The sequence below is a fragment of the Mustela erminea genome, chromosome 7 (genome assembly GCF_009829155.1).
Source record: "Mustela erminea isolate mMusErm1 chromosome 7, mMusErm1.Pri, whole genome shotgun sequence".
In the NCBI taxonomy this organism is placed as follows: Eukaryota; Metazoa; Chordata; class Mammalia; order Carnivora; family Mustelidae; genus Mustela; species Mustela erminea.
The window spans coordinates 89130801-89157914 of record NC_045620.1 but is presented as its reverse complement, the minus strand read 5'-3'; the positions used below and the strand labels follow the sequence as shown (position 1 = coordinate 89157914).

General features: G+C 46.7%; 1 protein-coding gene and 1 pseudogene across 3 annotated transcripts; one reads left to right on the top strand and one right to left on the bottom strand.

Moving 5' to 3' along the window:
• Window positions 1–2375: 2375 nt before the first annotated feature.
• CD207 (CD207 molecule) lies at window positions 2376–27102 on the top strand. 3 transcript variants are annotated; one of them, XM_032352396.1, is made up of 9 exons: window positions 2376–2844; window positions 3070–3213; window positions 16957–17079; window positions 21605–21736; window positions 21829–21945; window positions 23270–23644; window positions 24239–24390; window positions 25375–25493; window positions 25885–27102. In XM_032352396.1, the coding sequence occupies exons 4-9, from the start codon at window positions 21661–21663 to the stop codon at window positions 26033–26035; spliced, it is 990 nt and encodes a 329-aa protein (XP_032208287.1). In that variant the 5' UTR covers window positions 2376–2844; window positions 3070–3213; window positions 16957–17079; window positions 21605–21660; the 3' UTR covers window positions 26036–27102. The 3 variants fall into 3 exon arrangements, with proteins under 3 accessions (XP_032208287.1, XP_032208285.1, XP_032208286.1); XM_032352394.1 differs by having other exon boundaries at window positions 16957–17100; XM_032352395.1 differs by lacking the exon at window positions 16957–17079.
• Window positions 17453–17628, bottom strand: LOC116596615 (annotated as a pseudogene).
• Window positions 27103–27114: the final 12 nt, after the last annotated feature.

The following is a 27114-nucleotide window of genomic DNA, read 5'->3' as shown; positions in this document are numbered from 1 at the left end:
TGCCCAGGGCTCCCTGGCCTTAGGCTCACTAAGGAAACTGTCCAGTGGAGAGTCCCCAGGACCTTTCTCTCGCCAGCCATCTCTTCCTGAATAGGACATGTTTTCCTTGCCAGCAGTCTCTCAGGGCTCTGCAGCCCCTTTAGGGAGATCCTACTCCATGTCCCTTTGGGCTGAGCCTGAGTGGGGCTGTGCAGTGAACAGAAGAGTAGAATTTTCACAGGCTGCAGGTTGAGGTAAGGGCTGAGATTCCAGCTGTGTTTTGGGGAGAGAGTTGAGTTGGGCTAATCATATATCCCAACTTCAGGCAGGAACTAGAAAGAGGTGGTGTTCCCGCCTCTTCTTTTCCGATCTACAGCCTCAGTGATAGACACAAGCACAAATAAGAGTCAGGCAGAGTCTGAGACACAGAGTGGATGGAGACTCAGACAAAACACTCTGGGGAGGACTAAACACCCCCTGAGGGCTAGGTGGACCAGGGGGCTTCAGGGAGGGAGCAGCCCATCCTTCCACAAAGCAGAGAGGTTAGGCTGCTAGGACACAGCAAAGCCCTTGGGTTCCATGGGGCTGGAGTCTTCGGATCTTAGCAAATGATTTGGACTGAGATCTGAGCAGGGGCTCTTGTAGGACCCCGTGTGGACCCTCAGCACCTTGGCTTCTCCCTGGCTCCCTGAGCAGGTTTTCTTTTCTTTTCTTTCTTTCTCTTTCTTTCTTTCTTTCTTTCTTTCTTTCTTTCTTTCTTTCTTTCTTTCTTTCTTTCTTTCTTTCTTTCTTTCTTTCTTTCTTTCTTTCTTTCTTTCTTTCTTTCTTTCTTTCTTTCTTTCTTTCTTTCTTTCTTTCTTTCTTTCTTTCATTCTTTCTTTCTTTCTTTCTTTCTTTCTTTCTTTCTTTCTTTCTTTCTTTCTTTCTTTCTTTCTTTCTTTCTTTCTTTCTTTCTTTCTTTCTTTCTTTCTTTCTTTCTTTCTTTCTTTCTTTCTTTCTTTCTTTCTTTCTTTCTTTCTTTCTTTCTTTCTTTCTTTCTTTCTTTCTTTCTTTCTTTCTTTCTTTCTTTCTTTCTTTCTTTCTTTCTTTCTTTCTTTCTTTCTTTCTTTCTTTCTTTCTTTCTTTCTTTCTCTTTCTCTTTCTTTCTTTCTTTCTTTCTTTCTTTCTTTCTTTCTTTCTTTCTTTCTTTCTTTCTTTCTTTCTTTCTTTCTTTCTTTCTTTCTTCTTTCTTTCTTTCTTTCTTTCTTTCTTTCTTTCTTTCTTTCTTTCTTTCTTTCTTTCTTCTTTCTTTCTTTCTTTCTTTCTTTCTTTCTTCTTTCTTTCTTTCTTTCTTTCTTTCTTTCTTTCTTTCTTTCTTTCTTTCTTTCTTTCTTTCTTTCTTTCTTTCTTTCTTTCTTTCTTTCTTTCTTTCTTTCTTTCTTTCTTTCTTTCTTTCTTTCTTTCTTTCTTTCTTTCTTTCTTTCTTTCTTTCTTTCTTTCTTTCTTTCTTTCTTTCTTTCTTTCTTTCTTTCTTTCTTTCTTTCTTTCTTTCTTTCTTTCTTTCTTTCTTTCTTTCTTTCTTTCTTTCTTTCTTTCTTTCTTTCTTTCTTTCTTTCTTTCTTTCTTTCCTTCTCTTTCTTTCTTTCTTTCTTTCTTTCTTTCTTTCTTTCTTTCTTTCTTTCTTTCTTTCTTTCTTTCTTTCTTTCTTTCTTTCTTTTTTTCTTTCTTTCACCAGGGCCGGTGCTGTGCATGGTAATACCAAGTTGACTGACCCACACTATGTACCCAGGGGAGCTCACCGAGTCAGGCCATGTGGTGGGTCGGGGTGGGGGTTCCTGGGGGAGGACAGAGATGCACAGACAGGCAACAGTGTTGTACGAAGAAAAGCGCTGATAAGGGTTAACATTTATTACGCACTTACTTGTGTGCTTGCGAGCTCCATAATGACCCAGTGAAGTGGGGTCTACTACCCCCATTTAATAGGTAGGAAAGCCAGGGCTCAGGCCAGATAAGGTGCCTAAAATCAGAGTAAACGGTGAGGCTGAAAGTCTTTCAGTCTCAGGCTGAAGCCTGTTTCCTCAGCCACTGCACCTCTCAACCCCTTGCCACACCACGCTGACGGTGGGGGGGAGCATGTAAGCGCTCGCTCCGGGGTGGCGGGGACGGCGGGGGTCGCGCCAGCATGCTCTCTACTGCCACGTCCTATCCTTCCGCTAATTTTACCCGGAGAAGCTGGGCGCTTCTCTTCTCTTCCTCGCCGTCCCCAGCGAGGTGCCAGCCCACCCTCCAGCCACGACGTCTTCCGCTCCCGTCTACAAGCAGGGAGGCGTCCTCGTGTCGCCCCCTGCTGGTTGCGAGCTTAAGAGACTAGGGGGTTTCGCCCCGCGCCGACCACCCTGCGCATGCGCGCTGGGCGAGGGCGCAGGCCCTCCTGGTTCTCCCAGCCTCCCTGAGCCGGGTGCAAAACCCGGTGAAGTCGGCGGGAACGCCTGGAACAGAGGCCAGGAGCGGGTCTCATTTCTCTGGTTTATCTGTCTGCGCTAAGTGCTGGAGTCCGCTCTCCCTAAACCCCGGCACCTCGTCAGGGGGTGGCAAGGGGGCGGGACCTTACCACCCGGAGCCCAGAGAGCTGCGCGGCGGCCCAAGAGCATCCTGTATTGGTTTCTGAAGCCCTTCCTGAGTTCTGAGGGTACCAGGATGATGAAAACACCCACCTTGTGGTAGTGAACAATGACAACCCCCACCCCAGGCCGCCCTGTGGCCTGACATCACCATCCTTCTCCCTTCAGCGTCGTCATTTTCAGTGTCTGGTAGAGGAAACAGATACAGGAGCAAATAGCACAGATACAGGAGCAAATAGCACAGACTGATGATATGAGAATAACTGTGAGTATAAAGAACAAGTCTGGTACCAGTTATGAGAATAACTGTGAGTATAAAGAACAAGTCTGGTACCAGGAGGGTCAGGGGTCACCATAAAGTTACACTTGAACAAGCACGGTAGACTCTGTAAGAGCCCACCGGGTGGAACTTTCTTGTGCAGAAGGGCCCAGGAGGACAGATGGGGGTGGGGCAGTTCTGATGTGTGCATTTGTGTCTGCTTTGTTCCAGGCCTCACCTGGCTCTTTCCTGAGCTTCCTGTCACACATCTTGGGCAGGTGGCTGGAGATTAGATCCTTCAAGACCATGGGGCAACAGTTCTTAATTGTGTTTGCCAACTTAACAAGAGGACAACTGCTGTCTTTAGTTGAACAGGTAACATATGGCAACAAAAATACTGAAAATGTTGGGGAAGTTGGGTCCTCGGAAAGATCAGGAGGACAGGATTTTTCTAGCCTGCTCTTCTGTCCTGTGAGAAGGCCTTCCCTGACTGAGTACTCTTCTCCAGGAAAACAATCACAGAAGAGAGTCAGAGGCTGTTGCTGTCATCTCTAAATCTGGTCACTTTGGACTGTTGGTTTCTGTGGCTCCATTTTGTCGTGTATGTAAAGTTGAAGGAAATGGTCTATGGCCATTAATTCATTGACCTGTCAGCACGTGAGATCCTGGTGCTCCTCACGTCACTGCCCTGGATGTGGTGGACCAGTGTTCAGGACAGTGGCTGGGGGCCATTCAGAAGGGCAAATATGTGGCTTCTGTGCATGAGAATCATCTAAAGTGAGCCTGGAGGATGCCACTGGGAATTTGTGGGTGTTTTGAATACTGGGCCTGTTTCAGCAAAGTAATATTCCTCGAGGCCAAATGAATGAGCAGAGGAGATGTGATAGATATACAAATAATGAAATTGTGTGGTAGAAAGCCATCAGGACCTATAAAGGCTGTTGCCAATGTGGGCTGAGTTCAGAGAGGAGAGGACCTTCTTGCCGTGGTGCTCAGAGAAGGCTTAATGAAGGAAGTGGCATTTTTTGGTGGGCTGTAAAAACGGGGAGGATTTCAACATGGACAGTGTTGTAGCCACCTAGACATTAGGCTGGGAGAGGACCCTGGAATCTGATGATAAGACACTGTGTGTGTATGTGTGTCTGTGTGTATTTGAGATACTTATTAACTTAAAAAGCCGCAAAGAGATGAAAGTGTCTGTTTAATTTGGGGCAGAATATTATTTTAATTTTGATTTGGCCTGTCCCTACTCTTTTGCTTTTGGGAAAACATCATGTCCTCCCTCACTCTGTGAAAATGACCCATTAAGCTTGGTTAGGTGTCATTAGGGTACTATTTGGACAGAGAACAGATCTTGTTGGGGTAACTGGGAAAGTCACTGGGAGCTGACTGGCCTCCTGCATTTATTCTCTACTTTTCCTCTTCTACACTCCCAGGGCCAGGGGGTCACCCAAGAGACCACCCATTCCATGGGATCCGAAGTAGAAAAGTGGGGTAAGAGCACACAGGTGTGATTACCTGTGGTTCTGGTGCTCATCTCAGGCTCATCTTCTCCCTTCCATTTATGCTCACATGGCTGACAAGGACCAGAGTTTGAACTTCGGTTCTTTCCCTGAACTGTATGTGAGCAATACAGTAGTTGAAATAACACAACAGATGGATAAATAATAGAATGGGCACAATTAATATTACAAGATCAGATGTCTTACAGAAGGAAGCAGTGAAGAATAAATAATTAGGAAATTTTGAATTGAAGTTAAGAGGTATAGCAGTAGAAGTACAAATGCCAGAGTCCAGATAACAGAAGTCATAGAAAGAGAGAAAATTAAATATGCAGAAGAGGTATTCTGAACAAAAGATTCACAACAGCTGTGTTTTGGTTTCGACAAGGAAAGAAAACTTCATTATTATTATAGAAACCTAATAGAAACGGAAGAGAAAAGGAAGCTACACTTAGATGAAGGTAATAGTAGGCAATAAATGAGAATAAGGCAAAGTTACATCAAATTGGGTACTTATTGAGAGGCTAAGGGATGTTATTTGTGAGTCTCATGCTGTATGAATAACCTTGAAATCCTAGTTTTAAAAATATATTATGTGGCCTCCAGGTCAAAACTGTCCCTTCTGTTCTGGATGCCAAGAGCTACAATCATGCCTCATGTCCCCTCCTGCTCCAGGCTGGTCTGCCCCCCACCCCCCACTCCTCGTGGAATCTGGGGGAGGAGGCAAGCGCACATGGCCCAGGCTCCTTAAAAATATAAAAACATGAAAACATGGAAATGCAGCTTGCTCCAAACTGCACATAGGCAAACAAACGTTTGACTTCAAACCCTGTTGTATGCCCGATAAATCTGGTCCTTATGTGTATGGTCATTTGGAAGTCTCCAGCTCCTCCCAGACCTCTATCCATTTCATTGCCTTGAAAATATGTCTCCTGGACTGGTCAGATGCCCCAGAGAAGTTCCTCCCAGTTTCATGCTAGGAGGGAAAGGCGAAGTTGACAGCAGGTTGGGAGCCAGTGGGAGAAGAGGGCTGGGTATGAGAGTGCAGGTCTTAGCATTTAGTAAGCGAACCCAACTTCCCCTGGTCCCTCTGATTACCTCTGAAGGAAGTTGGAATTTTCATAAAAGAATTTTACCAAAGATTGAGGGAGAAAAGTAGTAACAACGAAAAGACACAGACACACACATGCACAAAGAAGGAAAGCAAGTAAGCAAGCATTCTCTAAAAATAGCCAGGTTCTAAGGATCAGATTTCTGACCCTATCCGAACAGACTCACCTTTAAGACCACTGGGTTCTTTCCTGGTTCACAGCCTCTTTGCCAGGATTACCATGCCCCAGCCCAGAGCTGAGCAGAGAAGGCTGCTCCATCATCTCGGTTCTGATGGGTTGACTGTGGCTGCCTGGGGCACTTTGCTAAGAAATTCTCTCTCTCTTTAGCCTTTTATTATGTATTTATTATTTATTATGTATTTTATTATGTATTAAGCAAATACGTAAGCAGAGAGACTGGTATAATGACTGCCATATACCAATTACCCAGCTTCAACAACTGACTGATCTTATTTGATCTCCACCCCTATTGTTCTCCCTCAAATTGTCTTAAAGCATATCTCACATATGATATCATTTTGCTACAAAAACTCCAGTATGTCTTTCTAAGAAGTAAGAACTCTCAAAAAAAAAAAAAAGGAAATAAGAACTCTTTAGAATAACCACAATAATGCAATAATGATAGCTATAAATTAGTACTAATTCTTACATTGCCAAATATCTAGTCATTGTCTATATTTTCTATATTATCTCCTATGTCTTTTTACAAGTAGCTTATTTCAGTCAGTATCTCCCCAAAAAGAAAAACCCATATATATTGTATCTGTCTGACACACTCTTTTGAGCATTTATTTATTTATTTATTTGACAGAGAGAGAGAGAGAGACAGTGAGAGGGGAAAATAAGCAGGGACAGAGGGAGAGGGAGAAGCAGGCTTCCTGCTGATCAGGGAGCCCAAGGCGAGGCGCTCCATCCCAGGATCCCGGGATCATGACCTGAGCTGAAGGCAGATGCTTAATAACTGAGCCACCCAGATGCCCCTCTTTTAGACTTTTAAAATCTGTAACTGTTCAACTTTGTGTGTGCATGCACACACATGTAAAAACTAGACAATAAATCCTTCAAATTTTTGATGCTGGCTTTTGCTGGCCCCTCTGGTGTCTTTAACCATGTTGCTCTGTTCTCTGGCAGTTTGATTTGGAGGATTTATCAGATTCAGGTTTGATTTTTCTTTTTTTTTTTTTTCCGGTTTTGGACAATAGAGTAGTACTTGGAGGCACTTGCCGTCCAGGTGTCTTTCTTTTTTGGTGGAGGTCTTCTTGCCCTTGGCAAGAACAGCTTTGGTGGAGCAGGCAAACATGGAGTCTCCCTGCTGCCTGTCTCCCTTTTTGCAGGGGCTCTTCTCCCAACAGGGACCTGGCATTTCTAAATGTTCTAGACTGTTGGGACTGATCCCATCAGGGCTTATTGTATTGAACAATCACAGCTGGTGGGAGAGAGGCCACCTCCATTCTGGCTGGTTTCTGAAGGCCAAGACTGTTCATGTCTGCTCTTTGGGGATAAGACCATTCCATAAAGCCATCACCTGTCTCTGTTCAAAGAATCCCCCTACTTTATGCATTTACAGAAGCCTCATGGGTCCTGGCCTGGGAATGAGGGATAGGGACGGGATTACTAGTATTGCTTGCTACATTTATTAAGGGGGTCTGGAATTCTTGGAAGATCAGGATTCCATTATAACTATCATGCCATCCTACAAAATTTTAAGGAGGACCAGATTCACACACATTGGGAAAACAGTATTCTAAGTGGTAGCCTTGAGTAATTCTGTGTCCTGGCAAAGGTAATGGCGCCATCTATGGGCCTCTGATGGAGAAAGCATGGTGGAATTGTGATAAGGAGAGGCAGAGGCAGGACAGTAGGGAATAGGATTCCACACTCTTCCTACTAATTTTTTTTAGTATTATGTTCAGTTATCCAACATATAGTACATCACTAGTACTTGATGTAGTGTTCAACATATTGATTAATGAAGTGTGATCTCTACAGATCTTTGTTTAATGACCAGACGCGTGGCCAGTACTCTCCCAGACACTCAAGGACAACCTCAGCAGCTCTCTGGAGTTGAGCATCTGTGCAGCTCTCTCTTCTTGGGAGCTCTGTGCTGTGCTCTGTAGTGGCCTCCGTCTTCTTGGACTCTCAGTTCTGTCCCGTCAACTGAGGGAGTATGCTGGGCTCTGCCTGTTCTTTCCTTGTACACTGTGGAAGCTCTCAAGATACAGCAGGGGCAACTGTAGGGCTCCCCTCACTTGTTTCCTACATCTCAGGGTTCCCGTCTTTTATTGCCTATTGTCCAGTGTCTTTTTTTTTTTTAAGATTTTATTTATCTATTAGTGAGGGAGAAAAAGAGTGTGTGCAAGCGCACAAGTAGGGAGAGAAAGAAGCAGGCTCCCCACAGAGCAGGAAGCTCAATGCAGAGCTTGATCCCAGGACCCCGGGATCATGACCTGAGCTGAAGGCAGATGCTTAACTGACTGAGCTACCCAGGCATCCTGATGATGTCCAGTGTCTTACAGATCATGGTTTCTTGAATGTTGTTTCTTCTTCCACTGTTATTCCTTCTTGGCCAGAAGTAGAAGTCTTCATTTAGTCACTTTAGTTTTGAACTAGCTCAACCCAAGTTCCTGGTTGGCTTTTAAGACACCACTAGCGGAGTCTCCGGGCATCTCGGGAGACTGGGGCCCAACCTCTGCTCTCAGCGTTCACATAGTAAAGATATCATCCCTCCCCACAATAGGTAGGTGTGGTTGGTGTCCCAGATGTGTGACATGTCTGGTTCTGTGGTCCCAGGTTACACACTGAGTGCCAGTCCTGGCAGGAAACAATCTTTTCGCTTTGTGGGGCATCTTTTTAGTCTTGGTCAGTGGTCCCTGTGACACAGCTTTCTGGATACAGTTGCTTCCTGGTTGGTTTGTTTCTCCTCCTCCTCCTCCTCCTCCTCCTCCTCCTCCTCCTTCTCCTCCTCCTCCTCCTTCTTCTTAAGTAAGCTCTATGCCCATGTGGGGCTCGAATCTATGATCCCAAGATCAAGAGTTGTACACTCTCCCAACCAAGCCAGCCAGGTGTCCTACTTCTTGGTTTCTTTGTCCTCCATTAAGACATGTTTGCCCCAGGGGTTCAGATATTGCTGTCAGAAAACAACAGATCCTTGGCTCCATGGCCCTTAGCTGAAAAATTCCTCACTACTGTTCCAGCTTAGAAGGACTCAAGACCTGAGCAGCATCAGGACGGTGGATCCCAGGGGACACCTGGAGGCCAGGCTCAGCCACAGTTGGTGCACACCTGCTGGGTCCCCAGTTCAGTCACCACCCAGCACCCTACCTGTGAGGGGCTGTTGAGCTGCACAGTGTTTTAAAAAGAAAATCGTAAGTTGAGTGTAATCATGAAGAAGCAATTAGGCAAAACCAGAACTGGGGACATTCTACAAGCAACTGGTCTGGACTCTCCAAAATGTCAGTGTCATGAATGATAAAAAGAGGTGTGTGTGTGTGTGTGTGTGTGTGTGTGTGTGTGTGTGTATGCAAACGTGTGAGGATGAGGCAGTGAGCCTGGTCCAGGTTATAGGAAACTCCAGGACCATGACAATCAAATGCAATGATGCACAAACTTTAGTTGGATCCTAGAGTCAGGACCTTCTCCCCATCCCCAGGTATAAGGGACTTATTTTTTAGACATTTATATATAGTTTAGATATTGCAGCCACATTAAATTCCTTGAGTGTGGTAATGATTATGGAGGAGAATATCCTTGTTTTTAGAATAAATGCAGAAATATCAAATAATGCTACCGTGCTGCAATTCACTTTCAAATGATTCAGCAAGAGGAAGTTTGTATATGTACATACATATATATACATACATACATTTGCAAGTGCAAAGGACCTGGGGAAGAAACAAGCTTGGAATATTTCCAAATGTGAAGAAAGTCAGTGAGAAGGAGTGGTGGGAGATAGGAACATGGAGGTAGACAGATACCAGATCCTGAAGTGTTTTGTTGAAGATGATAGATATTTAGTTTTCTTTCCAGGGTAATGAGAATCCTTTGAAGCAAGGGACTGCCTAATCCCATTATGCATCTCATTTCTTCCCATACCTGGGAAATGTCCCAAGGTACCTGGAGCTACTATATCCATGGGAAGAGTTTTTGTTCTTTGTAGACAGATAGCTACCCCCCACCCCCACCCCATTTCTGCAGTGGCTAAACACTGGGCATGGTTCTCACTTCAGGGAAAGTACTCAGAAACCAGGGGATTCCCTTGTCAAGTCACACACTCCCAAGAAGGTAATTGGAAGCCCCAGCCAGGAAAGGGAGCTGTGCCCTCATCAGGGAGTTGTGGTCGTGGGGGACAGCCAGGCCTCCTGTGGCCAGGGAAGAGGAACAGTTCCTTCTGGAATTTACAGACAGAACTTAAAACAAACAATAGCACACTTTTGGTGGAAATGGACAAATAAATGCTCAGAATGGAGGACCCCCAAGAGGGCTGGGCACTCATTCCTTCTATTTTATGCTGGGTCTTTGAATCTTTTCCCCTCTCTGGGTCTCCCTGATAGCATTTAACAGTACCCCTGTCCTTCTGTCGCCAACCTACAGCTGCATCTCCTCCTCTCCTTCCTGGAGTGCAAGGTTGGAGAAAATCCACGTAACTGGATAGATTGGGGCACAGGAAGAAAACATTACTTATCTCTTAGTGGTATGCTAGAATTAGCCCTTACAGGCTGTGAAGAGCCTATCATATGCATCTTTTCTCAACTCTGCTTTCAGTGACACCGTGTTGGTTACTTAATAGCCATGGTGGAAATGTTTACACAATGACAATTGGCAAATATTACAAATCGGGGTTTCTCCTCTAGATCTAGAGAGCCAGTTGTTAAACGTCTTTGAGCATACTACTGCATATTTCATTTGTTTAAAATTTTCTTCTACCTCCCCCCACCCCCCATATTAAAGTTTCCCAGGACTTTCCTCCTGGACTAAAGGACTTAATCTTGAGAGTAGGTTTAACCTTAAGCGTGCTCGCTGGTGAAAAAGATCTTAGAAACTATAGCAGAAAGCACATAACTGTTTCCCACATAACTGTAGGGAAACAGACCTATTTATTTATTTATTTTTTTTTTAGAGATTTTTATTTATTTATTTGACAGACAGAGAGGCAGGAAGAGAGAGAGGAAAGGAAGCAGGCTGTCTGCTGAGCAGAGAGCCTGATGTGAGACTCAATCCCAGGATAGGACTCGATCCCAGAACCCTGGGATCATAACCTGAGCCAAAGGCAGAGGCTTTAACCCACTGAGCCACCCAGGTGCCACGAAACAGACCTATTTAAAGTGAGTTCTGGGCGCCTGGGTGGCTCAGTGGGTTAAGCCGCTGCCTTCGGCTCAGGTCATGATCTCAGGGTCCTGGGATCGAGTCCCGCATCGGGCTCTCTGCTCAGCAGGGAGCCTGCTTCCTTCTCTCTCTCTCTCTGCCTGCCTCTCAGTATACTTGTAATTTCTCTCTGTCAAATAAATAAATAAAATCTTTAAAAAAAAATTTATAAAAAAAAAAATAAAGTGAGTTCTGATGAACAGGTGTATTGAGAAAATCTACAAAGAACACCAAATTTACTCTCCTTGCCAGTGAGAAGACTTGTTGAACAGGTGTAATCCTGTTCTGTTTTCATATAACAAAGGAATCTTTTAGGATGTCTGGAGTTCGGAGGTTGTTAAGTGCTGTGAATGTAACCTTTAATTCTTGAAAGCCTGTAATTCTGATTGCTTGTCACTCAACAAGTCAGTGTCCTGATAACAATATTTACATTGATATATTTTTTCCTGAAGGTATAACTTGCGAGGTTTGGAATTAGTCCAGAAAAGGAACGTTGTCATTTCCCTTGCCAACCTCCATGCATGGTAGATTCCTTTTTCAAAGGATCTGAGAGCCTTTGAAATGTACAAGGCCACTGTATGAATACATCCTCTCAGGGCTGTCTGTCTATTTCCTTATCCCCAGGGAGCTTCTTCTTCCATTCTTCTTTACTGCTATTCTAAATCTGCATTCTTCTTTTCAGTTTCCCAGTGCAACTCTAGAGGATCATCTCCTCCTGCTTCATCAGACAATCAGGCAAGAGCGAGAGGGAAATAGTCACAGAGAGGCTTACAGGCAGATTTCTGAGAAAAATGGTGGGGTGGGAGCTGACCAGCTAACCAAACCACTTCCGCCTAATGGAATGAAAAGAACGAGATGAGGAAATGTAGCAAAGACCTCACTAGCAGCGCTGAAGCTAGGAAGGCCAAAAATTTTGAAAAGTGTCCTTTAGACATAAAATTTGGACTCTAAAATTGAAATGATATTGTATAATCCAATATGGTTCTTTCTGGAGAGTGATTGTGGGGCAGAAGGGGGCCCACAGATGACACCAATCCCATTACCAGATCCTGTTAATTCTGCCCCTAAATATATCTGGGATCTCCCCTATATCTCTATGTAGTTGTAGTTTTAATGGGTTGTTTTGTGTACCCAGGAAAGTTATTCATGTGGATTATTTTGTCCGTATGATTATTGAACTCTCTTATCAATTCAAATTACTATTCCAGACGGTTCTTTCAGATTCTTAGGGAAAACATCATTTCACCTACAAATAATAATAGCCTTGTCTTCTTCCCTTGAAAAGAAAAATCCTGGGACCTGCCTGAAGGAAACTCAAAAATGTAGACTGACAGATATAACAGAAGCAGATACCATATCCCTCTAGATGTGAAGACTACTTTAAGGATGTCAGGTCTTCCTAAATTATTTTACAGCTTTACTAAAATTACTAAATTTACTAAAATTAACCTTTGCATAAAATTGCATTGGACTTTGTTTTTGTATCTCACCAAAAGGTAATTTGAAAGAACAAGAATGGCTAAGAAAATTTTATTTCAAAAATGGTTAACAAGGGGGAATCTGCTGTGTTTTCAGATTTGGTAAAGCAATTATTAGTCATTCTAAGGTTAATAAAGCTACATAGAGAGGCCTTTGACAGACCTGAGAAGAAAATAATTAATGCCAGAGAAAACTATGTGAAATTAAGGGGGAAGGTACATATTATTCAACAGACTGGGGCTGATATTCTATGGATAGTTTCTTTGGAAGGGGGTGATGACTCTTTGTGTGATTCAGCTGGGGAAGTGGCAAGACCTCATAGAGCAAACAAACTGGAACTTAGAAATTGGAGGGAACTGCAGTCTCTCTCTGAATCTTCCTTTTTTTGGCTCCAGGACAGTGTTTCTCAGAGTGAGAAGTGTCATCAATTAAGTGTAAAAGAAAAATGGCAATGGAAACCCTGTTATAAACAATGTTAAACAGATTTTCTTAACACAGAACTTCTCAGAACCTTTAATATGCTCGCAGCTACCATGACTCTTCAAGAAAGGCATACAGCATGGACTGTTTACCAAACTTATTTAACCTCTGAACCCATTTTGAGCATACTTCTGGACTAGTCTTCCATTTAACACACTGCAGGGAAAACTGGATCAATCTTAATAGGAAGGAGACCTGTCTGTGGGTGTATCAGTTAGGGTTCTTGATCAAAACAACAAGCCCGCGTCTGCATAGTTTAAGCATATAAGAAGTTTATTGAGAAGGTAACCACTTGTTCTCAGACTCAGTGTGAAGGCTTGGAAAATGGGGCAGGACCAAGGAAAGGAGGACATCAGAGAAGACTCCCTTCAAGAATTCCCTTGAATTCCCTTGAAGACTCGGGTATCTTTGAGGTAGTGTATTATTGTCTTGGTCATGCAGATGGTGACATCTGATTGCTTGTGCCTGAGTACTATTTGAGGGAGCTTGAAAGAAGTAATGTCTGATCCTTTTTGTCTTCTCAGAGTTGTGGTCCTATTTACCACTGATTTTGAGATTTTTCATTATTAAGAAGGGTACTGCCATCCTGGACAAAGAGACAAGTATCTCTACAGCCCAGTACGCGTATACACACTCTCCCTCATCCTGGCACTTCCCCAAGCTGCTCTTGCCTGACCTAGTGCAGCTGTAAGCTGTCCAGACACATCTTCTTTCCAAGAGTGGACAGCCCACTGTCTTCTGAGTTACTGCAGCCAGCTCCAAGTCCAGCATCACTGAGTGATCGTGTTGTTCTCTTTAGTTCTGTCATGACCCTATCTCGGTATCCAATGATAAGTGAGAGGAAAAAGAAAGAAAAATGAAATTAAATAAAAAAGATACATGACACAGCAAGAAGGAAATACAGGTATAGTGGCTTTAGACCTTGTTTCTGCTAAGTTCACAAGGCCATGTGACCACCTTCCATAACCATTTATTCTGTTTTCCTTTGCTCTTCAGTCAGCATGCCGACTGCCTGTGTTCTTGACTTGGAGGGATGAGTGTGACTTTTGTTTCTGAGCTGTCTTATTCCTCTGTTGGTCAGCCCATTTGTTAAGGATGCCAAACTTGACAGGTTGACCTAGAAGATGCCCCAGGGTATCTATTGCTTGAGTTCCAGTCAAAATCCTCCCTGCCCCCTGTATTAGACATCTATGGCTGACTAACAAATTACCCCCAAACTCAGTGGTTTTAACAACAGACACTCTTTACCTCAGTGTGTGTGGGCTAGGAATCTAGGTGTGGCTTATCTGGGCACCTCTGCCTCAGTGTCTCTCATGAGATTACGTTCAGGCTGTTGGGCACCAGCGACTGTGGTCTCATCTGAAGACATGACGAGTGGGGGAGGGTCATTCTTTCAAGATCCTCAGGGCATGACTACCAGGAGGCAGAGATCATTAGGGACCATCTTAGAGGATGCCACCACATCCCATTTGTGTGTCAGCGAACCTTCTTCCCTTGACTGTCAGACCAACCATTCTACATGGTAGACATGGAGATATATTTCCCAGATCCCCCTTCAAAGAAGAGCTTGTTGCCTGAACTGGTTGTTGGGGCTGTGAGCAGATGGTCTCCAGCTGTCAGCTCCTTCAGGGCTGTACTTCTGTGGGTGGCCTACACTCAACGAATGATTAATGCAGGGTTCATCAGGTAGGGACATTTTAGTCTAACATGGGACAAGTCTGGTGAGTCATTGATGCTCTGGAGCTCCTCATGGAGCTGACTCAGGTTTGTTGGTCCTGTACTGAAGTTCCACAGTTTTGCTTCTCTCTCTGCCTAATTTTGCCTTTGCCCACTCCCTTCTGCAGATATTGCTCCATCATAGAAAATCCTATACACCAAATGCCATCTCAGTGTCTGCTTTTAGAAAATCAAGTCTGAGACATTGCCAAAAGTATGATTTTTTTTCTTAAACCTGTTTTTCCAGTGGCATGAGGTGTTGAAATAGCCTGATAGCAGCCACAGCTCCTAAGTCAGGGGAACCATTGTTGTGTTCTCTGGTAGAAATATCTCTCCTCTGGGTACCCCCAGTCAGCAGATCTAGACTTTCAGAAAGGAAGTAAGACCATTGAGGATGGGTCATTTTATGTCAAGGTGAGAGATACTACCTAATTATACTCCTTAGTATAAATACTCTAGATCCATGTACTTTGGGGGAAGAAACAGCCCTATTTTATTATTATTTTTTAAAGCTTTTATTTATTTGACACAGAGAGAGAAAGACTGTGAGAGAGGGAACACAAGCAGGGGGAGTGGGAGAGGGAAAAATAGGCTTCCCGCCGAGCAGGGAGCCCGATGTGGGGCTCAATCCCAGGACCCTGGGCTGAAGGCAGACACTTAATAACTGAGCTACCCAGGTGCCCTGAGATAGTCGTATTTTATTTTATTTTAAAGATTTTATTTATTTATTTGAGGTAGAGCAAGATTGAGAGAGACAGAGGGAACACAAGCAGGGGGAGTAGCAGGCAGAAGGAGAAGCAGGTTATCTACTGAGCAGGGAGCCCAACACGGGGCTCAAGCCCAAGACTCTGGGATCATGACCTGAGCCGAAGGCAGATGTTCAACCAACTGAGCCACCCAGGCACCCCCAAACAGCCCTATTTTAAAGCAGATCCTATATGCTGTTGAGTACCTCCAGTGTTTCAAGGCATTGTCTCCTAGCTGGGACTGCAACAGACTCTTCAGGGCCCAAGTCTGTCGTTCTACAAGGCCAGCTCTGACAATGTCTTCCGTTCACATGCTCTGAGTGCTCCTTGTCCTTTTCTTGCATGTCACTTAACACAGCATGTGATATACTTATTTGGGCTATATTTATTGTAAGCTCCTATGTTTATTGCTGACCACCCAGTGCAGTCTGACACCCAGAAGGTGACTTTTGCTGAATGCCTTTGGTGAGAGTTTTGGGGCATGTTCTTGATTCTCTGTGAATACATTTGTGTTTTATGTGAGTGATTGCCAGGTCTGTGGGTTACTGTTTTTCAAGGCCCAGAGCAATGAAGCTGTAGAGTCTTGAGGTTTGGGTTTCTTGGCCACAACATGGCTCTCTCCTTTTTTCCCTTTCCAGTTCAAGATCATTAACTCTGGACAAGTGCTGCCTGGCATTTTCATCCACCAGTCATCTGACAGAGCAAATCTTGTTATGCAGCACTAAGGTGTTTCCATAGAAAGTTGTCTCATTGCTCTTGAACTTACACAGGTGACATATGCTCCCCTAAATAACTCATCCACGCAGCACTGTATGGAAGAGCCAAGATCCCATGCCAGAACTCAGGTTTTCCCACTAGATTGAAGGTTTTCAACCTTGACTACATGTAGGACTCACTCAAGGGTTATTAAAGATGTTGATGCCTAAGCTCCAACCCACACCAAATAAGTCAGAAATGGGGGGGGGCGTGGCCTTGGCTCTTTTTTTTACAAACGTGTTCCAGGAGTTGAGGACCCCTGTACTGGGTCCTAGACACGTAACTCTCATGCTCTACCACCCCACCCAGGGAAGGGAGCTCTGTGAGCATATAGTTTTTATGTGGTTGAAAGTCAGATATATTAGGAGAAAAGTTTATTTGCAGGAAATGAAAGCATGGACCTATATTTCTTTCTTTCTTTCTTTTAAAGATTTTTTATTTATTTAATTGACATACAGAGATCAGAAGTAGGCAGAGAGGCAGGCAGAGAGAGAGAAGAAGGGAAGCAAGCTCCCTGCTGAGTAGAGAGCCCAATTCTGGGCTCGATCTCAGGACCCTGGGATCATGACCTGAGCCGAAGGCAGACACTTTAACCCACTGAGCCACCCAGGTGCTCCTGGACCTAAATTTCTGTACTGTGTTTGATTTGATTTGATTTTTTAAAAAGATTGTTTATTTGAGAGAGAAAGAGAGAGTGGGAATGGAGGGGCAGAAGGAGAGAATCTTCAAACAGACTCCCCAGTCAGCACAGAGCCTGACACGGGGCTCGATCCCAGGACCCATGAGATCATGGCCTGAGCAAGAGTCAGATGCTCAACCGACTGAGACACTCAGGTGCCACTCCCTGTACTGTGTTTTAAATAGGAGCAGTCTGGGAGAATGTCATATTTTACACCATTTAAAACTGCAGGTTTTTTGATTGTTGCTTTAGGCTTAATCATGGATACACTTTATTTTCCTTGCAAGAACACAGGTGGAATGCCAAGAATTATTCAGAGAGAACTGCATTCTGCTGCAGGACAGGAACCATGACTGTTTCGTTCAAGGTGGAGCTCCCAACAGCTAGGAGTCGAGACCGGCACCCAGCAAGTACTTGATAAATTTCACTGGGTGGGTAAACAGATGCTGGGGTGACTGGATGCAAGGCAATACCATGAATTCCTGTGGGGATGTCCCCGTAGAGGAACATCCTGGAGACAGGATGGGAGACACTCATCCTAAGGGTCCTGGATGAAAGCCGCAGCCGGTAGGAAACAGGACCGTCTCTAGGGAGCAGCAGGAGGCAAAGGAAGTTTAAGGTTCCAGGTAGGAAGACAGCCAGTTAAAGGGCCAGCTGGAGATCTTAAGTTGGGGAAAGAAGTTCGTACAAGGGAAGCTGGGAGAATCACCTAAAAGCATAAAATGGTGGCTGAGAGCAGTTATCTCATCACTTGTTACAAAGTAGCAAAATTGAAATACTTGGAAAGAGAAACCTATTCCTAAAGTTGAAGAAGAAAGTTGGAGGGAACCATACACAGCATCAGGGCATAAAGTGAACGGTGTTACGATTTGTTAGAGCGTAGGTATATATTGGGATTTTAGCAATAATCGCGCCTCGGATAAACCTCATTGGCTACGATACTGCCACTGCGCAAAGCTTATATATTGGGATTTTAAAACTTATTGGCTTAGTGGCTTTCGTTTGCAGAGGTCAGAAAGCCCTTTTGTGACATTGGAGATGTTGTTGTGGGATTTGGGGTTTTCGGAGGTCCTGTTCTTTTTCGTGGGTTTAGGTAAAGATTTACGTAGCACGTGCGTCACGGAAGTCGCATCAAGACAGAACTGGACAGTGGCTGGGTTTCACTCACTCTGGGCATTGGGAACCTGACTCCAGTTGCCAAGCAGGATCCCTGTGCTCAAGGACAAAGTGATGATTATACAAGAACTCTTTGGCTTGGATGGTTCAGAGCAGCTTCCTCTGCCTGAAACACAGCGATCCTTCCACAGAGCCAGGCTACTCACTCATATCCACAGCACCCTGCACATGGTGTCGCCAGATATAATGGTATATTCACTGACGTCTGGCCTGTGGTCATTGTTTCAGAGAAACCTGCCCCTACCTAATGTTCCAAAAAAGAGGAACCTCTTCCCAAGGTCAAGGAAGGCCTGGAGAGGCCCCCTGCAGGGTCCTTGGTCCTTTTCAGTCTTGGGAGAGTCTTGGGAGATGTACATGTTTTCAACAAGAAGAACACTCTTTCTGTGGGCAGGGTCTCTGGCTGTCTTTCTCCTCACACCTGGTGCACAGTGGGAGTCCCAGAGGAATGTAAGGATGAGTGGTCCCACCTAGCACCGCTTTCCTATTGGTTTCTCTGCCCTTGCCCCTGTTGCCAGAGCACATACCCAAAGGGTAGCCTAGGAGCCTTTGATTATCTGGGGTCTGCTGGTCAAACCTGGCATCCCATGATACACAAGGGTCCCCTCTGAGGCTGTGAACAAGCCTGACCAGCTGTCACAGTGTCTTCTTTCTCACATCATAGCCATTTCCCCCTCTCTGTGCTCCTCTTCTTTTCCCCACCCCTCTCTAATGTGTTGTCCACTCTAGTTTCCTCCATGCCTTCACTGGAGGGAACTGGATTCCTCTCCTTGGAGATGACTCTTGGTCCTGCTGGGGCATTTCAAGCAACCCACGTCTCTTCTCCACTCCTACTGATTGTGTCCATGGTCCACCCCAAGCAGAAAGAGAGTCCTGACCAGAGAAGGGGAAAAGTGGACAAATGGTCTCCTCCCACCGCCGTTCTACAAAGAAGGTCTTAGAGTCCCAGGGGCACGGCGAGTGGGAAAACAGAGATGACCATGAACTTCCCTTCCTGTCGTCATAGCAGTGATTTCTGGTCACTCTAAGTCTGGCCTAAAGTTCCTCCTCTGTTTGGAAGAGCTGGGCTTGCCCGAGTGTCCAAGAGAATCTCCCATTTTCCTGGGAGGAAAGTATGGTTGAGGCGCCTGCCTCCTTCTCTTTTTCCTTCCCAGGGTCTCAGCTCAGGGGCCAGAAAGGCCCCCAGAGGGATGCACGGGAGATGAGCTCAGTCAGTGCCTGCGGAAAGATGAGCACGGCCATAGGAAAAGAGCTTGTGACTCACTCCTTCCCTGCCAAGTGGGAAATGAAACTCCTCATGGCTGGGACTTTTACATCCACCATCTCTAAAACCCCAGTGGGCCCACAGCCCGGGATTTCGGTTGCTTCTTGCTTAGCTTCCTCATGCTGGATCAGCTGAATATCTATGTGAGGCACCTGTTTCCATTACTCAGAGTAGATGCCGCCCAAGCCCAGGACTTCTTATGCAGTGGGCTCCATCCTGGTGAGGCTTCTGGACCTCTTCTGGGACCAGTGAGAGGGCATAGAGGCATTTCATCAGTACCTCATGCTACAAACCAGCAGAGGTCTGGGAAAAGTCAGCTCTTTGACAGGGAAGAGGCCACACACTCCAGGTAATATTGTGTGGCGGCTTTTGTCCCTCCCATGCCTTAGAAGGGGACCAGGACCCCCAATGCCCCTTCTACCAGAGTCTTGAGTAACTTGGCTTCTTCTCTACCCCAGGCCCTAGACTATGACAGGTTGTGAATGTCAGGCCAGGAGCCAGGAGCAGAAGGTCTGAGATGACTCTGGAGTTTGACTGGGTACCAACCACGAAAGCCCAGAATCAGAACATTCTAATCCTTTCTGAACACTGGTAGAACCAAAGTTCTCCAACCAAATGAGCAGCCTGAAGAGAGTGGGTATAGTCATAAGCGTTTAGAGACAAGCAGTCAGTTAGGGTGAGGCCTTCAGTTTGGGGGATGAACCAACGTCAGAGTTTAGAAGAGGTAGCAGTCCTGGAAGCTACAGACAGAAAGTGGGTAGGGAAGAGATGAGGTAGGACAAAAGGAACACCACCCCTATGGCCCAGTTTCTTTCCCACCACGTGGGAAAAGGATTGTGTAGCTGGGCGTCTGTCCTCATCCCGTGAGAGGAGCAGCTCCAGTGTGAAGCCCAGTCTGCCTGGAGAGAGCAGCAAGGGGCCCATAAGTATAGCGGGCTGAGTAGGGAGGTAGGATCCTCTCAGATATCAAAGCAGCAGAAGCCTCTGCAGGAGTGGGTGGCTGTTTCCTTGGCCTTCCTCATTTATTTCCAGCCCTTGTCCCTGACACCACCCTGTCATCCAGATCCATTGGCTCAGATTCATTAAGGCTGGGCCAGCTTTCTTGTCCCGTGGTCAGAAGTGTCATGCATTTTGGAGTAAGGTATAAATCACAGTTGTCTCGTGTCTTTGCTGTGGAAATGAATGGGAACAGTTAGAAAGAAGTGGTAGCTTCTAGAAGACAGATCCCAATCCACAGACTAGAGGTTTCAGGGTTGCGAAATGATCGGCCACCAGTGGATGGATCAGATCCATCCACTGATCTCCCATCTGTTCAGCCAGCCAGCCAGCCAGGCAGCCAGCCATCTAATCTGGACCTCGTCCCTTCCTTTTCTCCTTCTCTCCCTCTCTCCTCTTCACTCTTTTGTCTTCTCTTTCCTCTCTTCTAAGTAATATTGGCTTAGAGTCTGTGATGTGCCAGGCTTCTCAGCTGTGGCAGACTTCTTCAAAGAGGAGAAGCTTCCCAGGAGAGATCTTAGTCCCTCCCTGAGCCCCGCATCAGCTCCTCTGCCCTGAGCTTCTCCCACGTATGAAGGCGCAGTTCCTGGCCTGATGGGGCTAAGCCTCCCCACTTTGAGAAGCTCACAAGTGCAGGAAGGCAGGGAGCAGAACCCCCATCTTACACTTACATGTTGCATCTCCAAGCCCCACTTTATAAAGCGATGCTCTGTCATGTGGGAGACCTTAGTATCAGCAAGTATATGATTCCAGTGATCTCCCTGTCGGTCTCCTTGCTTCCGGGCTTCCCACATCCTGTTCGATGTTCCTCACCACTCTCAGAGTGAACATTCTTCAGTTGCCCTGTCCTTGTCTCTCCCCTGCCTGAAAGCCTTCACTGGCTCCATGTCATCCATAAGTCAAAATTCAAGCTGCTTATTATGACCCCAGTTGTCTCTCTTGCCCTATGCCCTCTCACGCCTGTCACACACTTTACATTCCAGCACCACCAAATGGCCCTCTGTGCTGTCTTATGCACCCTTACTTTTGAATATGCTAATCCTTCTCCCTGGAACTTTTTACCATTATTCCATCTCTGCACTTGCTTGAATGGTGCATGTGCCCTTCACACTCTATTGTAATTGATTTGCTCTGGTCTGTCTTTCCTACCAGATTGTGAGCTGCTGGAGTACGGACTATGAGTTAGTCATCTTTGTGGCCCAGTCCTTGTACAGTGTCTGGTCCCTAGGAGGCACTCGATGTGTATTTATGGTATGAATGCCTGTGTGGATTGATAAGGGTTGAAAGGAGTCTTATAAGAGATCTGGAGTAGTGCTGGGACAGTAGAGTTAAAATGTCTGTTTAACAGGCCTGTGGAGAAGACAAATGGCCTCTTCCTGAGAGCTCGGAACTTTGCAGAGAGGGCTGAGGCCAGACAAGGTGTCTAAACCCGGAATGGGGAACTTTGGGATGATAAGACCACCTCCTCTGGTACTCACTTCCCGTTTTTTTCTGGATAAAAGGTTCTCAGGGAGCCAGCCGGCTGGAAGCACCTGTGCTGCAGGGGTGAGCGTGCGGGATGAAGACTGCTGAGAGTGAGATCCCAGATGCGCACTTCACCGTGGATAAGCAGAACATCTCCCTCTGGCCCCGAGGCAAGCACCAGCCTCTGCTCAGAATCTGCTTGCTGTGGTGTGTTCCGCTGTTGGCAGGTCCTTAAACAAATGTTCTCTTCTTCTTCTGACAGATCCTCCTCCCAAGACGGACCCGGGCATGGTTTTGAGGAAGCCTCTCATGGTCCGGGCTGCAGTCATCACCCTGATACTGGGCTTTGTGGCCTCCATCCTGCTGCAGGCCACTCTCTGTAAGTCCTGGGTTTTATCTCCATCATTAGCTCCCTAAACATCCAGACCCTGTCGTTCCTGCTGTCCAATTGTGTCTCCCACCTCTGGCTTTTCCAGTTGTCTCATTTCTCCTCTTTCTAGGTACAGCCACGGGGTTCCCTGTCCCCAGGAAGATGAGCTGCTGCTCTCTCCTTCCCGATTCTGGGGAGATTTTCCTGATTGGGATCAGCCCTTGCATGCTTGGGCTCAAGGATGTTCTCTTTTGTCCCCAGGAAACATTCACCCATTTCTTTATCCCCTGTCATCCCCACCCCTGGAGCTGTGTCCCTTTTATTTGGAGCCTTGTGGGCAGCTGTTAGCAGTGAGCAGAATGTTTCCTGACTCCACAAAAGAAGGAATTCCAGCTGTATCCTCAGCCCCAACTGACTAGTTGGAGAAGTTGCCAATGAGCGGACAGATCTCCTGGTTCACCATCCCGACCAGGATCCCTTCATGCTCTCTTTGCTCTTCTTCCCCTCTCTACCAAGGGCTCATCGAAGGAGACTTCCTCCTTGTTCACCAGATGCGTGACTTATCTCTCCTTGTCTTCTGCTTTGTCCAGCCCCTCCTGTTCTCCACTAGCAGAGCCTTCTCCCTCCCACCAGGGGTCCAGAAAGCAGGGGGAGGGAACATCCGTCTTCTCCCTTCAAGGCTTTGGGACATATTTGGTCTCAGACATGAAGCTTCTGAGCAGAGTTTCCTCTTGGCTTGTCATCAGTCTCCTACCTGGCACCCAAGCCTGTGATCTGAGCAGAGTGTGACAGTGGATGGGACGAGGGAAGGGGAGAAATGGTTTCACAATTCCTTCTTTCCATATTCTCTGGAGAAGTCACTTTCAGGTCAGAAGTCTGTATTGTTGGCTCCCATCTTGGCCACAAGGGGCCTGTGGGCAGATGTGGGATGGGTGCTGCCCTAGCTGATGCCACTACAGGGGCCTCCAAAAGGAGAGAGCTGGGAAGCAAGTGATGGAGCACCTGGGGATGCAGCAAGGGGGTAACTAGGGCATCGTTTGTGCCCTGAACACACAGAGAAAATTTAGGACTGGGTGCTAATCTCCACTTCAGCTTGCCTGTGAGGTCCTCCAGTGGTCTGTATTTTATTAATCTTTGCATTATCTGCATCTGCAAGAGTTCCTGGCCAGCGCTAGTTTCCCATCGCATGTGTGTTGAATGAATATGTCACAAATGAATGGGGGGGGTGAGCAACAGGTCTTAGGGAGCTTGAGCCTCTCTCCTCTTTTCCCCTGACAACACTCCCAGGCCCTGGGAATGCCCTCGGCTGACCTCTTGACTTTCTCAAATCCAGATCCCTGGTTTATGCGCACAATATCAGATGTAAAGACCAATGCCCAGTTGCTGAAAGGCAGTGTGGACAACATCAGCACTCTGGGTTCTGAGATTAAGAGGAACAGAGGCAGTGTGGAGGCAACCAGCCTTCAGGTCCGGATGGTAAATGCCAGCCTGGCTCATGTGCGTTCTCAGATCGGGAAGTTGGAAGCTGGTGTGAGGGATGCCGCTGCCCAGATCCAGATGCTAACAAGAAGATGGGAGGAGGTCAATGACTTAAATGCCCAGATTCCAGCACTAAAAAGAGATCTGGGTAAAGCCAGCTCTTTAAATGCAAAGATCCAGGGACTCCAGAGCCATTTGGACGACATCAGCAAGTTGCTCAGGCGGCAAAGTAAGTGACTCAGAAAAGGACATGGCAAGCTGACCAGTGGCCCGTGGGGCCTTGCCAGCCACAGGGATGAGGCCGTCAGGCTGGTGTGTGCGGAAGGAAGGGGAAGAGGAGCCGGGCAGGCATGGTTGGACAGTTAAGAAGCAAGGGCTCAGCTGTGGGCTTGGAGGACTTAGGGGCTGGAGAGAAGGGACCAGGCACCAGCATGGGCTCTCACACCAAGGCACAGAATATTAAGGCATTAGGGAGTCTCTGTTTTGGCCCAAACCCATCTATTTATCTGTTGAGTTCCTCCCCCAAAGCTGGGGAGCTCAGCCCCTTGTGATGGTCAACAGAGAATTGCTTCCCTCTTCTGGGAGAGACAGATTCTTGATCAATATCTCTAACTCTCCCCTCTCTGAGCCCAGACACTCTACCACTCTCAGCCAGACCTTCAGTAGGTGGGACAGTGTCCCTGAGCCCTTACACAAGAATCCCCAGCCTCCAGAGCCCAGCCCTACCCACTGCTGTCTCTGAGATCCCACTCAAGAGCTACCTACAGGCAGCACCCAAAGGAAACAGGAACCCCAGTGTTCATCTTTTACCCTTGTTCTCCAGATGACATTCTGCAGATGGTTTCTCAAGGCTGGAAGTACTTCAAGGAGAACTTTTATTACTTTTCTCAAGTCCCAAAGACCTGGTACAGTGCCCAGCAGTTCTGTATGTCCAGGGATTCACAGCTGACCTCAGTGGCCTCAGAGAGTGAACAGGTGAGTGAGTATTGTTCTTTTGTTCTGACGGGCTTTTGGAAGGGGGTGTATTAACAGCTGTATCAGGCAGGATGGGCAAGAGTATGCTGCAGTGACAAAAGTCCCCGAATATTGGTGACCTAACAGTGGAGGATGACTTCTCTTTTACACTGCCTGTCCAGCAATGGCCTGCAAGGGGTTCTGTCCACTGTGGTTACTCAAGGACCGATGCCAAAAGAGACTTCATTTCAGCGTGTGTTTCCACAATTGCTGAAGCAGGGAGAGAGAACGTGGCAAATTTTATGTTGGCCCTTAAGCTTCTGCCTGGAAATAACAGATATCACTTCTGCTCATATTTCATTGGCCAAAGCAAATGAAGATATAGTCCCAGCTTCAGAGAGGGCTGGGAGGTACGATCTTTCCATGGGCCCAGAAAACAAAGGCATTAATAACATTAACGTAACCCAGGAGGTCTCCTACCTGGTCAGCAGAATACTGAATGAGTCCCTTTCATTTGGGAGGTGGGCTGCTAGAGCAGGTAACAGTGTGTGTTCTGGAGTCTGGTCAAGAGCCCCAACCCTGTCCCTAACTAGTCCTAGAGCCCTGGGTAGGTTACTTAACTTCATCAACTCAGCCTGCTTATCCATGAAACGTACATGAGAATAGTCCCTGCTTCAGAGAAGAGCTGAGCAGACGCATGTTAAATGCTTACTACATTTAGTTGTCATGATCTGGGCCCTTCTCCTGGGGGCCCTACTCTGGGGTTCAGCTGAGTTTTTCTTGTGCTCCAGCATCTGCTTCCTGAGGGGCCAAAAGGCCTAAGTCCTGAGTCTGTAAGTTGTGGGGCAAAGGTAAATCAGAATTTGCAAGATGGACTCTGGATAGGGAAGGGGCTTGAGAGAGGTCAGTGTGTGCTTTCATGGAGGACAGGTGAAGGACACCCAGAGGGACAGATGTTCCAGCTGTGAGTCGTGGTAGTGTCTCACTCCTTCTCCTTCCCTACAGGAGTTTCTGTACAAGATGGCAGGTGGACTTTTCTACTGGATTGGCCTGACCAAAGCTGGGACTGAAGGGGACTGGTACTGGGTGGATAATACTCCATTTGACAAGGTCCAGAGTGCACGGTAAGTCCCAGAGCCTCCTTCCCAGCCCGACTTTCCCGGGTCAGGGCCAGGGCACAAAGGATGGGGTGACTACAGAGTTTGTGGTTCTTCCTTGTTCTCCTCCACTCATTGCCTGTGGGCTTGGGGACAAATCCGTGGCCTCTCCATGGCTTCTGGGATTTGGCAGCATGGCCTTCCACCAGCCTCAGCAGGGCCCCTGTTCTAAGTCTCGGGCTTTGCCGTGCAGGTTTGTGTAGGGCCTTGAGAGCTGTGGGCTGGCTTGGCTCTATCCCCTTCCTCTCAGGCACGGGTACAAAAACGTGATGATCACCCAGGGTCATAGCTGGGGTTGAAGCCACTCATTTCTTCATTGGAAACAACGTTTTGCTTTGTTTTTTTTTTCCTTTGGTAGGTTCTGGATTCCAGGTGAGCCCAACAATTATGGGAACAATGAACACTGTGCCAATATAAAGATGTCCTCACTTCAGTCATGGAATGATGCCTCCTGTGACAATAAGCTCCTTTTCATCTGTAAACGGCCCTACATCACATCAGAACCATGACAGGATTGGTCCCAAGCTCACACACTGAGCTCCAATGCTTGTCGAACTCGAGAACATGCCCCTCTTTCTTCCAATTCCAGTGTGACTTTGCACCTTCATTTTTCTAGCTTCAAAATTATCTCAGAGGCATCCTGGAGTTCATCTGCTTTGGCTGGGAATTCTCTGACCCCATAGAGGCAGCTGGCATGGAAAGGAGACCTTGGAAAGGGAGAGGAGAGCAGAGAGGATTTAGAAGTTCCACCTGTCTCAGTAAGGTGATCAGGACCTTGGGGTTCCCTGTCCCTTCAGAGAAGCCTCAATTTTATCACAAGGAGGTCGCTTCAGACCACACAAACAACCCTGATACCGATGTTTAGGGCTTTTTCAGTTCATCCCACACAATTCCCAGTTGCCTGCCTAGCGGACCGTGTTCTTCTCAGTGGGAAGAGCTCTGCACTTGGTGACCCTGTCCGGGCCATGACCCCACTGCCCTCTGCCATCCACACTTCCTGTCACTTGAGCACCTTCTTCTCAGAGATGGGGGCATCTGGTTCCGGTCAGGGGCTGATGTGGAAACAAGTTTCCTTTAGAGCTGGATCAGTATCCACGCTCCTATGGCTCCGCCTCACTCTGCAAACTCCGTGCTCCAGCTCTGTCTCTGCAGTCCTCCGCCCAGCCCCTCTGCCTCACCTCCTGCACATCCTCTCTGGGCTGCATTTCCTCCCTGCCCTTTAGATATAGAGGAGGTGGTCCTCTGTCCCTAGAGAGTTCACCTGCAAACTGTATTGGAACGCACTACTGCCGGGTAAAGCATGTTTTACCTATACGGCATATTTTATTCCTGGATGTGCAGGTGAAAGTGCCAACAAGGCCATCTGCTCCACTGGACATGAAGTTCTGGGGGTAGCCCCACGAAGCAGCTGGGGGCTCAAAAATAACAAGAGGGTAGAGAAGACCTGGCCCTGGAAATGCCACAAAATATAAGCAGTACTTACCCCTGGTTTTTATTGAAATAAAGGAGAGTGAGCTCTGCAGTGTCACAACCCTCTCGGTGGCCTTTCCTCACTGATGTTCACTGGACAATCTGCTGTTGCCTGGCT